Source organism: Elephas maximus, chromosome 4, assembly GCF_024166365.1.
Source record: "Elephas maximus indicus isolate mEleMax1 chromosome 4, mEleMax1 primary haplotype, whole genome shotgun sequence".
NCBI lineage: Eukaryota > Metazoa > Chordata > Mammalia > Proboscidea > Elephantidae > Elephas > Elephas maximus.
Genome location: NC_064822.1, coordinates 102,931,699 through 102,948,507, shown reverse-complemented (window position 1 = coordinate 102,948,507; position 16,809 = coordinate 102,931,699). Strand labels below are relative to the sequence as shown.

At 38.6% G+C, this 16,809-nt stretch overlaps 1 protein-coding gene across 10 annotated transcripts in view; it reads left to right on the top strand.

Annotated features, from left to right (window-relative positions):
* Positions 1–16,809, top strand: part of SENP1 (SUMO specific peptidase 1) — a 61,662-nt gene that overhangs the window by 18,390 nt on the left and 26,463 nt on the right. For all 10 annotated transcript variants that reach the window (XM_049882950.1, XM_049882952.1, XM_049882951.1 and 7 more), the window contains one exon: positions 16,671–16,774. In XM_049882950.1, the coding sequence (XP_049738907.1) occupies positions 16,671–16,774 (104 nt within the window). The remainder of the gene's footprint in view (positions 1–16,670; positions 16,775–16,809) is intronic.

The following is a 16,809-nucleotide window of genomic DNA, read 5'->3' as shown; positions in this document are numbered from 1 at the left end:
TTCAGCATAATGCCTTCCAGGTTCCTCCATGTTATGAAATGTTTCACGGGTTCGTTATTGTTCTCTATCGATGCATAGTATTCCATTGTGTGAATATACCATAATTTGTTTATCCATTCATCTGTTGATGGGCACCTTGGTTGCTTCCATCTTTTTGCTATTGTAAACAGTGCTGCAATGAACATGGGTGTGCATATATCTGTTCATGTAAAGGCTCTTATTTTTCTGAGATATATTCCAAGGAGTGGGATTGGTGGATCGTATGGTAGTTCTATTTCTAGCTTTTTAAGGAAGCACCAAATCGATTTCCAAAGTGGTTGTACCATTTGACATTCCTACCAGCAGCGTATTAAGTGTTCTAGTCTCTCCACAACCTCTCCAACATTTACCGTTTTGTGTTTTTTGCATTAATGCCAGCCTTGTTGGAGTGAGATGGAATCCCAGTGTAGTTTGATTTGCATTTCTCTAATGGCTAATGATTGTGAGCATTTCTTCATGTATCTGTTAGCTACCTGAATGTCTTCTTTAGTGCAGTGCTTGCTTATATCCTTTGCCCATTTTTTAATTGGGTTATTTGTCTTTCTGTATTTGAGTTTTTGCAATATCATGTAGATTTTAGAGATCAGGCACAGATTGGAAATGTCATAGCTAAAAACTTTTTCCCAGTCTGTAGGTCATCTTTTTACTCTTTTGGTGAAGTCTTTGGATGAGCATAGGTGTTTGATTTTTAGGAGCTCCCAGATATCTAGTTTTTCCTCTGCATTGTTAGTAATATTTTATATGCTGTTTATGCCATGTATTAGGGCTCCTAACATTGTCCCTGTTTTTTTTCCATGATCTTTATCGTTTTAGATTTTATACTTAGGTCTTGGATCCATTTTGAGCTCGTTTTTGTGCATGGTGTGAGGTATGGGTCTTGTTTCATTTTTTTGCAGATGGATATACACTTACGCCAGCACCATTTTTTAAAGAGACTGTCTTTTCCCCGTTTAACTGACTTTGGGCCTTTGTCAAGTATCAGCTGCTCATATGTGGATGGATTTATGTCTAGTTTCTCAATTCTGTTGCATTGGTCTATGTATCTGTTGTTGTACCAATACCAGGCTGTTTTGACTACTGTGGCGGTATAATAGGTTCTAAAATCAGGTGGAGTGAGGCCTCCCACTTTGTTCTTCTTTGTCAGTAATGCTTTACTTATCCGGGGCCTCTTTCCGTTCCATATGAATTTGGTGATTTGTTTCTCCGTCTCATTAAAAAATGTCATTGGAATGATAAAGTCTTTTGATGAGCATAAGTGTTTAATTTTTATGAGGTCCAAATTATATAATTTGTCTTCTGCTATTCATGCATTTGTAGTTATGTTTGTTAGCCTATTTAAAAAAAAAAAAATTAGATCCCATGGTTTTCTCCCTGTGTTTTCAAATAATCCTAATGCTAGATTTGTCCATCAGCTTCAGGAATATGGAGCCATCTACAGAATTAACAATTAAGATGATGTCACCACTGTCCTGTTTACTCTAGCACCACAGGGGTTTGAAGAGAACACATGAGGAAGAGCTGGGAAATGTGCAAGTGGCAGCTGTGCAGAATAGCTGATTCAAGGGCATTAAAGAGCTGTGCTGTCCAGTAGGATAACCACTAGCCAGTGCAGCTATTTCAGTGTGCGTTAATTCAAATTAAATAAAAAATTTGGTTTCTTAGTCTCGCTAGTCACATTTCAAGTACTCATTAGCCACATGTGACTAGGCTGCCATATTGAACAGGGCAGATTTAGAACATTTCCATTATCACAGAAGGTTCTGTTAACACTGTGAGAGAGGATGTGGATTTCTATTTGAGAAAGAGAAAATACTAGTGACAATAAAAATGTAAAATGATTAAAACAGAAATAGTTTCTTTGCCTCCCAAGTATCTGTCAGTTTGTCTTACGGTGGCAGCTTGCATGTTGCTGTGATGCTGGAAGCTATGCCACCGGTATTCAGATAGCAACAGGGTCACCCATGGAGGACAGGTTTCAGCTGAGCTTCCAGACTAGGAAGAAGTACCCGGCAGTCTACTTCTGAAAAGTATTAGCCAGTGAAAAACCTTATGAATAGCAGTGGAACATTGTCTGCTATAGTGCTGGGAGATGAGCCCCCCAAGTTGGAAGGCACTCAAAAGATGACTAGGGAAGAGCTGCCCCCTCAAAGTAGAGTCAACCTTAATGATGTGGATGGAGTAAAGCTTTCCAGACCTTCATTTGCTGGTGCGGCACGACTCAAAATGAGAAGAAACGGCTCCAAACATCTGTTAATAATTGGAACCTGGAATGTACGAAGTGTGAATCTAGGAAAGTTGGAAATCGTCAGAAATGAAATGGAATGCATAAACATGGATATCCTAGGCATTAGTGAACTGACATGGACTGGTATTGGCCATTTTGAATCGGACAACCATATAGTCCACTATGCTGGGAATGACAACTTGAAGAAGAATGGTGTCGCATTCATGATCAAAAAGAACATTTCAAGATCTATCCTGAAGTACAATGCTGTCAGTGATAGGATAATATCCATATGCCTACAACGAAGACCGGTTAATACGACTATTATTCAAATATAGGCACCAAGTACTAGGGCCAAAGATGAAGACATAGAAGATTTTTATCAGCTGCTGCAGCCTGAAATTTATTGAATGTGCAATCAAGATGCATTGATAATTACTGGTGATTTTAATGCGAAAGTTGGAAACAAGAAGGATCAGTAGTTGGAAAATATGGCCTTGGTGATAGAAACAGTGCCAGAAATCAAATGATAGAATTTTGCAAGACCAGGGACTTCTTCATTGCAAATACCTTCTTTCATCAACTTAAACGGCGACTATACATGTGGACCTCGCCAGATGGAGCACACAGAAATCAAATTGACTACATCTGTGGAAAGAGATGATGGAAAAGCTCGGTATCATCAGTCAGAACAAGGCCAGGGGCCGACTGTGGAACAGACCATCAATTGCTCATATGCAAGTTCAAGCTGAAACTGAAGAAGATCAGAGCAAGTTCACGAGACCCAACATATGACCTTGAGTATATCCCACCTGAATTTAGAGACCATCTGAAGAATAGATTTGATGCATTGAACACTGGTGACCAAAGACCGGACGAGTTGTGGAATGACATCAAAGACATCATACATGAAGAAAGCAAGAGGTCATAGAAAAGACAGGAAAGAAAGAAAAGACCAAGATGGATGCTGGAGGAGACTCTGAAACTTACTTTCGAACGTCGGGCAGCTAAAGCAAAAGGAAGAATTGATGAACAGAAGATTTCAAAGGGTGACTCGAGAAGACAAAGTTAAGTATTATAATGCCATGTGCAGAGATGGTAATGAAAAACCAAAATGGAAGAACACGCTCGGTGTTTCTCAAGCTGAAAGAACTGAAGAAAAAATTCAAGCCTCGAGTTGCAATAGCGAAGGATTCTATGGGGAAAATATTAAACGACGCAGGAAGCATCAAAAGAAGATGGAAGGAATACACAGAGTCATTATACCATAAAGAATTAGTCGATGTTCAGCCATTTCAAGAAGTAGCATATGATCAGGAACTGATGGTATTGAAGGAAGAAGTCCAAGCTGCTCTGAAGGCATTGGCGAAAAACGAGGCTCCAGGAATTAATGGAGTATCGATTGAGATGTTTCAACAAATGGATGCAGCGCTGGAGGTGCTTATTTGTCTATGCAAAGAAATATGGAAGACAGTTTCTTGGCCAACTGATTGGAAGAGATCCATATTTATGCCTATTCCCGAGAAAGGTGATCCAACCGAATGTGGAAATTATAGAACAATATCATTAATATCACATGCAAGCAAAATTTTGCTGAAGATCATTCAAAAACGGCTGCAGCAGTATATTGGCAGGGAACTGCCGGAAATTCAGGGCAGTTTCAGAAGAGGATGTGGAACCAGGGATATCATTGCTGATGTCAGATGGGTCCTGGCTGAAAGCAGAGAATACCAGAAGGATGTTTACCTGTGTTTTATTGACTGCAAAGGCATTCGACTGTGTGGTCATAACAAATTATGGATAACATTGCAAAGAATGGGAATTCCAGAACAAACACTTGTGCTCGTGAGGATCCTTTACATAGGTCAGGAGGCAGTTGTTCGGACAGAACAGGGGGATACTGATTGGTTTAAAGTCAGGAAAGGTGTGTGTCAGGGTTGTATTCTTTCACCATACCTATTTAATCTGTATGCTGAGCAAATAATCCGAGAAGCTGGAGTATATGAAGAAGAACGGGGCATCAGGATTAGAGGAAGACTCATTAACAACCTGCCTTATGCAGATGACACGATCTTGCTTGCTGAAAGTGAAGAGGACTTGAAGCACTTACTAATGAAGATCAAAGACTGCAGCCTTCAGTATGGATTACACCTCAACATAAAGAAAACAAAAATCCTCCCACCTGGACCAGTGAGCATCATCATGATAAATGGAGAAAAGATTGTTGTCAAGGATTTCATTTTACTTGGATCCACAATCAACAGCCATGGAAGCAGCAGTCAAGAAGTCAAAAGATGCGTTGCATTGGGTAAATCTACTGCAAAGGACCTCTTTAAAGTGTTGAAGAGCAAAGATGTTACCTTGAAGACTAAGGTGCGCCAGACCCAAGCCATGGTATTTTCAATCGCATCATATGCATGTGAAAGCTGGACAATGAATAAGGAAGATTGAAGAAGAATTGATGTCTTTGAATTGTGGTGTTGGCGAAGAATATTGAATATACCATGGACTGCCAGAAGAACGAATAAATCTGTCTTGGAAGAAGTAAAACCAGAATGCTCCTTAGAAGCAAGGATGGCAAGACTGCATCTTACATACTTTGGGCATGTTGTCAGGAGGGGTTAGTCTCTGGAGAAGGACATCATGCTTGGCGCAAAGTACAGGGTCAGCGGAAAAGAGGAAGACCCTCGAGGTGGATTGACACAGTGGCTGTAACAGTGGGCTCAAGCATAACAATGACGGTAAGGATCGCTCAGGGCAGGGCAATGTTTTGTTATGTTGTGCATAGGGTCACTATGAGTTGGAGCCCACTCGATGGCACCTAACGACAGCAGGTTTCTTTGTGATTGTGTGTTGCTTTCAGATAAGCTTCTCTGCAACTTAATGAGCAACATTTTAAGATGTTAGACTTCCTCAGTAGATGGCACTGATGATTTTCCTTTCCTACTCTTTTTTAAAATACTTTACAGTGTTATTATAAATGAAGAATTTTGAACTTAGAAACAAAAATTACTGAATTATGTACTTTTCATAGAGGAAATTTTTATATATGGTATAAAGCTATTATTTAAACAAAATGAATGTAAGGTTGTTTATGAAATTATTTCCATATTTTATAACAGGAATTTACTTGTTTGATACAAATCATTTTGTATTCTTGTTAAATTTCTGTAATTTTACACTTTAGTTTTCTGATGGAGCCTCTTAACAGAAAGCTGAACTAAATGCAGGAATCTGCCACATTAAAAAAAAAAAGAACTCAGTAATTTATAACTTTAAAAACTTCCTGAGTCCTTCATTAGGCTTTAAATGACAGCGTTAGCCAACATCCCTTAACGTATTACCCAATTATTGCTTTCTTTCCTCTTAATTTCCTAATTTGCTAATTCATTAGAAAAACAGTTTAATAAATAATGAACTAAGAAAGATGACTTTTACTTTTTAATACCAGATGCTTTGAAAAAGAATTGTGTTTGAAGTTTCAAGTGATTTTCCTTTTTGTGTTTTCTTTTGGTAAAGCCAGATGTTGTATATGTTCTTATCAGAGTTGCCTAGGCTGTCTTTTATTTGCCTGAAATGGTTCTAAATAGAATATAACATAGCCAAGGTAGCACTGTTTTGTTTGTTTGTTTTAATGAAGCCCAAAAAAGACACAAATGCCTTCTTGCATCGTTTTTTTTTTTTTTATTGTGCTCTAAGTGAAAGTTTACAAATCAAGTCAGTCTCTCACACAAAAACTTATATACAGCTTGCTAAAAAAACTACAAATTGCTCTCCCCGTAATGAGACAACCTGCACCCTCCCTCCACTCTCCCTTTTCATGTTCATTTCGCCAGCTTCTAACCTCCTCTGCCCTCTCATCACCCCTCCAGGGAGGAGAAACCAACATAGTCTCAAGTTTCCACCTGATCCAAGAAGCTCACTCCTCACCAGCATCTCTTTCCAACCCATTGTCCAGTCCAATCCCTGTCTGAAGAGTTGGCTTTGGGAATGGTTCCCATCCTGGGCCAATGGAAGGTCTATGGGCCATGACCACCGGGGTCCTTCTAGTCTCAGTAAGACCATTAAGTCTGATCTTTTTATGAGAATTTGGGGTCTGCATCCCACTGCTCTCCTGGTGCCTCAGGGGTTCTCTGTTGCTTTCCCTGGCAGAGCAGTCATTGGTTGTAGCTGGGCAGCATCTAGTGCTTCTGGTCTCAGGCTGATGTAGTCTCTGGTTTATGTGGCCCTTTCTGTCTCCTGGGCTCATAATTACCTTGTGTCTTTGATATTCTTCATTTTCCTTTGATCCAGGTAGGTTGAGACCAATTGATGCCTCTCAGATGGCCGCTTGCTAACACTTAAGACCCTAGACGCCTCTCTCCAAGGTGGGATGCAGAATGTTTTCTTAATAGATTTTATTATGCCAATTGACTTAGATATCCCCTGAAACCACAGTCCCCAAACCCCTGCCACTGCTACGCTGGCCTTTGAAGCATTCAGTTTATTCCAGAAACTTCTTTGCTTTTTGTTTAGTCCAGTTGTGCTCAGCTCGCCTGTATTGTGTCTTGTCTTTCTCATCACCTAAAGTAGTTCTTACCTGCTATCTAATTAGTAAATACCCTTCTCCCACCCTCCCTCCCTCCCCCTTCTCGTAACCGTCAAAGAATATTTTCTTCTCTGTTTAAACTATTTATTGAGTTCTTATAATAGTGGTCTTATACAATATTTGTCCTTTTGCAACTGACTAATTTTACTCAGCGTAATGCCTTCCAGGTTCCTCCATGTTATGAAAGGTTTCAGATTCCTCACTGTTCTTTATCAATGTGTAGTATTCCATTGTGTGAATATACCATAATTTATTTATCCATTCATCCATTGATGGGCACCTTGGTTGCTTCCATCTTTTTGCTATTATAAACAGTGCTGCAATAAACATGGGTGTGCATATATCTGTTCATGTAAAGGCTCTTATTTCTCTAGGATATATTCCAAGGAGTGGCATTGGTGGATCGTATGGTAGTTCTATTTCTAGCTTTTGAAGGAAGCACCAAATCGATTTCCAAAGTGGTTGTACCATTTTACATTCCCACCAACAGTGTGTAAGTGTTTCAGTCTTTCCACAGCCTTTCCAACATTTATTGTTTTGTGTTTTTTGGATTAATGCCAGCCTTGTTGGAGTGAGATGAAATCTCATTGTAGTTTTGATCTGCATTTCTCTAATGGCTAATGATTGTGAACATTTCCTCATAGATCTGTTAGCTACCTGAATGTCTTCTTTAGTGAAGTGTCTGTGCATATCTTTTGCCCATTTTTTAAGTGGGTTATTTGTCTTTTTGTAGTTGAGTTTTTGCTATATCATGTAGATTTTAGAGATCAGGCACAGATTGGAAATGTCATAGCAAAAAACTTTTTCCCAGTCTGTAGGTCATCTTTTTCTCTTTTGGTGAAGTCTTTGGATGAGCATAGGTGTTTGATTTTTAGGAGGTCCCAGATATCTAGTTTTTCTTCTGCATTGTTAGTAATGTTTTGTATACTGTTTATTCCATGTATTCGGGCTCCTAACATTGTCCCTATTTTTTCTTCCATGATCTTTATCGTTTTAGATTTTATATTTAGGTCTTGGATCCATTTTGAGTTCATTTTTGTGCATGGTGTGAGGTATGGGTCTTGTTTCATTTTTTTGAAATGGATATCCAGTTATGCCAGCACCATTTGTTAAAAAGACTGTCTCATTTAACTGTTTGGGGGCTTTTGTCGAATATCAATTGCTCATATGTGGATGGATTTATGTCTAGATTCTCAATTCTGTTGCAATGGTCTATGTATCTGTTGTTGTACCAATACCAGGCTGTTTTGACTACTGTGGCGGTATAACAGGTTCTAAAATCAGGTAGAGTGAGGCCTCCCACTTTGTTCTTCTTTTTCAGTAATGCTTTACTTATCCGGGGCCTCTTTCCCTTCCATATGAATTTGGCGATTTGTTTCTCTGTGTCATTAAAGAATGTCATTGGGATTTGGATCAGAATTGCATTAAATGTATAGATCGTTTTTGGTAGAATAGACATTCTTATAATGTTCAGTCTCCCATCCATGAGCAAGGTGTTTTTTCACTTATGTAGGTCTCTTTTGGTTTCTCACAGAAGTGTTTCGTAGTTTTCTTTGTATAAGTCTTTTACATCTCTAGTAAGATTTATTTCTAAGTATTTTTTCTTCTGGGCTACCGTAAATAGTATAGATTTGGTGATTTCCTCTTTGATGTTCTTTTTGTTGGCGTAGAGGAATCCAACTGATTTTTGTATGTTTATCTTGTATCCTGATACTCTACTGAACCCTTCTATTAGTTTCAGTAGTTTTCTGGAGGATTCCTTAAGAGTTTTCTCTGTATAAGATCATATCGTCTGCAAATAGAAATAAGTTACTTCTTCCTTGCAATCTGGATGCCCTTTATTTCTTTGTCTAGCTGAATTGCTCTGGCTAGGACCTCAAGCACAATGTTGAATAAGAGCAGTGATAAAGGGCATCCTTATCTGGTTCCCGTTCTCAAGGGGAATGCTTTCAGGCTCTCTCCATTTAGGGTGATGCTGGCTGTTGGCTTTGTATAAATGCCCTTTAATATGTTGAGGAGTTTTCCTTCTATTCCTGTTTTGCTGAGAGTTTTTAATCAGGAATGGATGTTGAACTTTGTCAGATGCCTTTTCTGCATCATTTGGTAAAATCTCGTGATTCTTTTATTTTATTTATGTGATAGATTACATTAATTGTTTTTTTTTTAAGGTTGAACCATCCCTGCAAAGCTGGTATGAATCCCACTTAGTCATGGTGAATTATTTTTTTGATATGTTGTTGAATTCTATTGCCTAGAATTTTACTGAGGATTTTTGCTCATGAGGGATACAGGTCTGTAATTTTCTTTTTTTGTGGTGTCTTTACCCGGTTTTGGCATCAGGGATATGGTGGCTGCATAGACTGAGTTTGGTGGTATTCTGTCCTTTTCTATGCTCTGAAATCCCTTTAGTAGTACTAGTGTTAACTCTTGTCTGAAAGGTTTGGTAGAACTCTGCAGTGAAGCCATCCGGGCCAGGAATTTTATTTTGTTGGGAGTTTTTTGATTACCTTTTCAATCTCTTCTTTTGTTATGAGTCTATTTAGTTGTTCTACCTCTGTTTGTGTTAGTTTAGGTAGGTAGTGTGTTTCTACAATTCATCCATTTCTTCTAGGTTTTCAAATTTATTAGAGTTCAATTTTTCGTAGTAATCTGATATGATTATTTTAATTTCAGTTGGGTCTGTTGTAATATGGCCCATCTCATTTCTTATTCGGATTATTTGCTTCCTCTCCTGCTTTTGTTTTGTCAGTTTGGCCAGTGACTTATGAATTTTGTTGATTTTTTCAAAGAACCAGCTTTTGGTCTTGTTAATTTTTTCAATTGTTTTTCTGTTTTCTGTTTCATTTAGTTCTGCTCTAATTTTTATTATTTGTTTTCTTTTGGTGCCTGAGGTTTTCTTTTGTGGCTCTCTATCTGTTCAAGTTGTAGGGATAATTCTTCGATTTTGGGCCTTTCTTTTTGTATGTGTGCATTTATTGATATAGATTGACCTCTGAGCACTGCTTTCGCTGCGTCCCAAAGGTTCTGATAGGAGGTGTTTTCATTCCCACTGGATTCTCTGAATTTCTTTATTCCATCTGTAATGTCTTCTATAATCCAGTCTTTTTTGAGCAGGGTATTGTTCAGTTTCCAAGCGTTTGATTTCTTTTCCCTGCTTTTTCTGTTATTGATTTCCACTTTTATGGCCTTATTGTCAGAGAAGATGCTTTGTAATTTTTCAGTGTTTTGGATTCTGCTAAGGCTTGCTTTATGACCTAATATGTGGTCTATTCTAGAGAATGTTGCATGTGCTCTAGAAAAGAAAGCATACTTGGTTGCTGTTGGGTGGAGTGTTCTGTATATGTCTATGAGGTCAAGTTGGTTGATTGTGGGACTTAGACCTTCCGTGTCTTTATTGAGCTTTTTTCTGGATGTCCTGTCCTTCACCGAAAGTGGTGTGTTGAAGTCTCCTACTATTATTGTCAAGCTGTCTATCTCACTTTTCAGTGCTGATGGTTTGTTTTATGTATCTTGTAGCCCTGTGACTGGGTGCATAAATATTTAATATGGTTATATCTTCTTGATATATTGTCCCTATAATCATTATATAGTGTCTTTCCTTATCCTTTATGATGGTTTTAATTTTAAAGTCTATTTTGTCAGAAATTAATATTGCTACTCCTGCTCTTTTATTATTATTATTTGCTTGATGTATTTATTTCCATCCTTTGAGTTTTAGTTTGTGTCTCTAAGTCTAAGGTGTGTCTCTTGTAGGGAGCGTATAGATGGATCATTTTTTTAAATCCATTCTACCACTCTCTGTCTCTTTATTGGTGCATTTAGTCTGTTTACATTCAGCGTAATGATGGATAGGTATGAATTTAGTGCTATCATTTTGATGTCTTTTTTTGTGTGTTGTTGAGAGTTTCTTTTTCACACTTAATTTTATGTGCTGAGTAGATTATATGTTGTCCTTTCCTCATGTTTGTTGTTGTTGATTTTGTTTCTGCTGAGTCTGTATTTTTCCCTTGTATTTTATTCTGATGAGTAGGATAGTTTGTCTCCTTTGTGGTTATCTTATTATTTACCCATTTTTCTAAATTTAAAACCATCTTTTATTCCTTTGTATCGATGTATCTTCCTTTCCATATGAAAGGTCTGTGGTTACATTTCTTAAAAAAAAAAATCCCTCTGTATTAATGTTGTTTTCTTTTATGTAACAGCTTAGCTGTTACCTTGTTTTGAGCTTTTTTGTTTAATCATGCTTTGTTTTTTTGATTTCCCTGTCTGGGTTGACTTCTAATTGCTCTGCCCAGTGTTCTAGTCTTGGGTTGATATCTGATATTATTGATTTTCTAACCAAAGAACTCCCTTCGGTATTTCTTATAGTTTTGGTTTTGTTTTTACGAATTCCCTGTACTTCTGTTTATCTGTTCAAGTTTTTAAATAAGTCATCCCATTGCCTTCTTGCCTGCATGGTTTCTGCCGAGTAGTCTGAGCTTATTTTTATTGGCCCTCCTTTGTAGGTGACTTTTCGTTTATCCCTAGCTGCTCTTAAAATTCTCTCTTATCTTTGGTTTTGGCAAGTTTGATTATAATATGTCTTGGTGACTTTAAGATCTACCTTATGTGGAGTTCCACGAGCAACTTAGATATCTTCGCATCTTTCACAATATTGGGGAAGTTTTCTGCCAACGAGTCTTCAACAGTTCTCTCTATATTTTCTGTTATCCCTCCCTGTTCTGGTACTCCAATCACTCGTAGGTTATTTCTCTTGATAGAGTCTCACATGATTCTTAAGTTTTCTTCATTTTTTTTAATTCTTTTATCTGATTTTTCTTCAAATATATTAGTACCAAATGACTTATCTTCAAGTTCAGAAATTCTGGCTTCTACTTGCTCTGTTCTGCTCCTCTGACTTTCTATTGAGTTGTCTACTTCTGTAATTTTATTGTTATTCTTCTGAATTTCTGATTGCTGTCTATGGATTTTTCCAGCTTATTGAATTTTTCATTATGTTCGTGAATAATCTTTCTAATTTCTTCAATTGCTTTAACTGTGTGTTTCTTGGGTTGTTCTGCATATTGCCTCATTTCCTTCCTGATGTCTTGAAGGGTTCTGTATATTAAACTTTTGTATTCTGCATGTGGTAATTCCAGGTATGCACTTTCATCCAGAAGACCCCTGGATTCTTTGTTTTGAGAACTTGGAGAGGTGATGATGGTCTGTTTCTTCATGTGACTTGATACTGACCTTTGTCTCCGAGCCATCTATAAGTTATTGTATTAGTTTATGCTTGCTTACTGTGTCATAGCGTTTTGTTTTGTTTTGGTATGCCCAAATGGGTTGCTTGAGTGAGCTAGCTTGATTATTTTCACCTTTGGAGCTCTGACGTCCTGTCCCCAGATGGCTAGAGCTGTTATCTGGTATATCAGTCTAGGAGTCTGTTCAGTTTTCTTGTGTGAATTCATCTCAGGTGTCCAGGTATCTGATCATCAAGTATGTGGTACAGGCTCTGTGCTACAGTCTTAGAGAGGCAAGGGTGATTGGTGTAGGTACCAGTATCTGATCGCAGCAGAGGGTAACGCTCTAAACAAGACAGGGGTTTGAGAACCAAATCCCGAGTGTCTCTGAGGAAAACACTCCCCATTCCCTAGAGCATGCAGGTGAGTGGGTTCTGCAGACGGACCACTGGCACCCAGTGTTTTTGGTTGTAGGGACTGGGAGGTACCATTTATCCTTGGACCCCTGCCGCAGGTAGCTGGGTGACCTGAGTGCAGCTGCCAGTCCTTAGGCCCCTTATGTGGGTAGGTGAGGACCCTGTTTAATAGGCAAATCAGTGTCAAACATCAAACACCCACCTCTCCACTGCCAGCTGAAACAGTTGGAGTCTGCCAACAAGGGCCTATTCTCCTGAAATAGCCCCACACAGGTCCACGCAGAGGGTAAAGGTCCTCAAAGTCCATGGACTGTTTATGCCTGGACAGGAGCTGCTTCTGTCCTGAGCTTCGCCAGCTAGTGGAGCTGGCAAATTACCTTTTCCCCAAATGCAAATTTTTTCCTTCTCCAAGGCCGGGAGGATGGCTGTAGGTGCTCCACAGGACCCATATCAGGCCCAGGGAATTCAGCCTCTGAAGCTGGCTTGGAGGTTGGGAGGCATGGTAAAATATACGCAAGAACTTAGCTTTTGCCTAGAGCGCCATTCTTCTCTGGTTCCGGAGGTGTGAGTAGGCTGTGTGGCTGGCTGCATCTCCCTGAGGAAACTGCGGCCGAACACTAGTAGCAGCCGCTGCCACTGCTTGGGAATGGTGCCTGAGGGCTCCCCACGATTCACATCCGGTAACTCCTCTTCTCTTCTGAACTGTCTCTTCCTTCCCCGCCCTCTGTTCGTTTTCTAATCTTGCCTTTGATGCTCAGGGGTCCTAGCTTGTCATAAATGTACTCGTTTCACTTGTTTTTTTGAGTCTTTGTTGTGAAGAGGGCTTGCCAGCAGCGTCTGTCTATTCCGCCATCTTGGCTCCGCCTCCTTGCATCATATTTTTAAGAAAAGAAATCCTTGTGACCCCAAAATTAACATATAGAACAGTGAAAAGGTCTTAACTTTTTTTCTGTAATTTCTTTTTTAAACCATAAGTTAATTTAAACTGAAAGTATGAGGCTTATAAGAGCTCTCTGATAATTATGTGGAATAAGGAACATTTATTCCTGTTAATTTTATGGTATCTAATGACTCTCAGGTTATTCAGGCTCAGACAGAAGCTTTTCTTTGAAGATACACTTATTGAGGAAAATGATTTGTGGGGGACTTTTGTGTGTGTTAAGGAGCTCTAGTGGTACAGTGGTTAAGCTCTCGGCTGCTGATCGAAAGGTCAGTAGTTCTACTCCACCAGCCACTCCTCGGGAGAAAGATATGGCAGTCTGCTTCCGTAAAGATTTACAGCGTTGGAAATCCTAAGGGGCAGTTCTGCTTTGTCTTGCAGGGTCACCATGAGTCAGAATCAACTAGATGGCATTGGGTTTGGTTTGGGTTTTTGGTTTGTGTGTGTTAAATTAGCTTTTTTGGTATTGAATTGATCTGTATTTATATTGAATTGATCTGTATTTCTCACAACTTGTATTAGCAAAGTCACTTTATGGCTCCTTGGTTCTTCGTATTTTTTTAGAATTCATTCTAAGAAAAACATTTTGCTATGTGATGTGAGAGAGGAGAGAAGTGTGTTTATGGTTGATGTTTTTAGGGTAGCACAAATAGCTCCTTTGCATCTCAGTTGTCTCAGTGCTTGCTTAAGGAAGGTCTTGATAAGAATAATTTCCTTACATTCCCTTGGCACCAAGAGGTACTGTGCAAAGTAATCTCTTAACACCAGTTGTCTGCTTTGCTTACTTACCTCTCTGTGATGTGAAATTTTAGTCAGAACTTTTTATCCAGTGTGATGGATATGAGCAGTGGAAATGAACTAAAAAGCTTTGTTACTTAAGAGTTAATCCCTATGATTGAGGCAGTGTTCCTCTTCTGGTTTCCCTTTCCCTCCCCCATCTTCCCACTCCTTAAAATGAAATATTATTAACTCTATTTTATTGTGATGAAGTTATTTGGTATAGTGGAAAAGTGGAGTCAAGATTTACATTCTAAGGTGTTATGGAAATTCTAGCCAGTAAAGTGCCAGATAACACAGCTGTCCTGTACATAGATCATTATCACAAAGATCTCTGACAGTTGAATAATCTGTAATGATGCTTAATTTTATGGACTGCTTGAAGAATCTTCACAATAGTAAAGTTAGGTTTTAATAAAGAGGACTTTGTTTTAATTAAGGTTTTAAAATTTATTTCTCAAGTACTCCTTATCCTCTCTAGTAGAATAGCCAAAAAAATACAGATTTGGTTATTGATACTAATTTATACTGATAATTGTCTTTTTCTAACCGTTGTAATTTTTGTGTCCAATACTGCAGAGAGTCTCTTTACAAACATTACAAAAGGGGACCATCATCATCTTGGGCACAGTATTAATGTGTAGGAGGTAAAATATGAGGTTTATTGTTCTCATGTAGAAAATTACAAGTTTATTTTTCTCTTGGGTCCATTCTTCCACTAAATATTCAGTTCTTTTCTTAGCGCTTAACTATTCAGGTTTAAGGTTAGCTCTTTCTCACAGATAGTTGCAGTAACATTAAACTGACAATATAATTGCAATTTACTATGTAGCAAAGAGAATTCTAGAAGAAAAAAACAGTGTCTATTTACCTTTTATAAAGGCAACTGTTCATTCTGCTTTTAACAAACATTTGTAATTGAATAAAGTACTTATGCATGTACTGAAATGTCACAGTACAGGCTGCTGCTAGCCCTGGCACGAAGTATTAAAATTATTTTGTGAAGATTGGTGGTCGTATCAAACTGTAAACCGGAAAACCCTTTGCCGTCACATCGATTCCGACTGACAGCGACCCTATTGCACAGAGTAGAACTGCCCCCACAAGGTTTCCAAGGAGCGCCTGGTGGACTCAAACTGATAATCTTTAGGTTAGCAGCCGTAGGTCTTAACCACTACACCATCAGGGTTTCCTCAAAGTGTATATTAGATAAAATTTCTGGGCATGTTACTTGGTAAATACAGCCCATTGCTTCAGGGGATCTGTACAGTTGGGTTCTCGGCTAAAACCAAAAACCAAACCCATTGCCACTGAGTCGATTTTTACTCATAGTGAGCCTGTAGGGCAGAGTAGAACTGCTCACAGGATTTCCAAGGATGTAGTCTTTACAGAAGCAGACTGCCACATCTTTATCCACGAGTGGGCTGGTGGGTTCCAACTGCTGACCTTTTGGTTAACAGCTGAGCACTAAACTACTGTGCCACCAGGGCTCCTTGGTTCTCTGCTAACTGATCTGATTTCTTACCACTCTTCTTCTCGTTCATAGTGATATTGCTGTTCCTTGTACATATCAAGCGCATTCCTGTCTCAGGGGCTTTGCATTTGCTGTTCCTCTACCTAGAATACTCTTCACTTACATGTTTCCATGACTTACTTCCTCCCTTGATTCACGTTTCTGCTGAAATACCACCTTTTTAGAGAAATCTGTATCTGCCACCTTCTTCCCCCCATTATTTTCTATTCTCTTGTCCTTTAGTTTTCTTCATAGTACCTGACTAGTATTTTGTTCGTTAATCCCTTTAACTGTATTGAAAGCTCCACAAGGGCAGGAACTTTGTGTTATTCAATGCAGTATCTCTAGTGACAGGAGAGTAGCAGGTGTTCACATCAATGAATGGATGCATGTTGTGGAGGTTTTGGGGACTTACAGAACAAAAAAAGTAAATAAATGTTAAAGATAAAAACCATTGCTGGAAATATCTGCTCTCTTAACAATTGGATAGACTAGAAAACCATTAACAAGACAGCTAACTCTAATTGATCTTGACTAGTCTGGTTACTTCCCTGTGGTTTTCTAACAGGTTATCAGGAAACAAGGGATTTGTTGGGATTCAAATTTAGAGATTCTCAAAGTTTTTTTTTCTTCGGCTTTTTACCATTTGACTCAAAAATGATTGCCTACTAGCCTTCTGGTTTCATATTCTATAGCTCCTCCGCACTATTACTTACCTGTACGCACTGTAATTTTTCAGAATATACCTGATATATATTTTTTTTTTATGTTACTCAACTCCTCTTATATATATACTTTGTAATTTTCTATACTATCCTTAATGTACCATAATTCTTAATTTTCTTCAGGACTCTGCCTGAGCTTTGGCAGAGCTTCTAGGAGTCTAGATGCTACTTTGAGAAATACTTGCCTCATTGGATATATTTAAGATTTTTTTTTTTTCTTTTATAGACAGTTCAAGAAGAAGAAAGAGAGATTTACAGACAGCTGCTACAGATGGTCACAGGGAAACAGTTTTCAGTAGCCAAACCCACTACACATTTTCCTTTACATCTGTGAGTCACAGAACCATATTTCAGATGAAGTTACT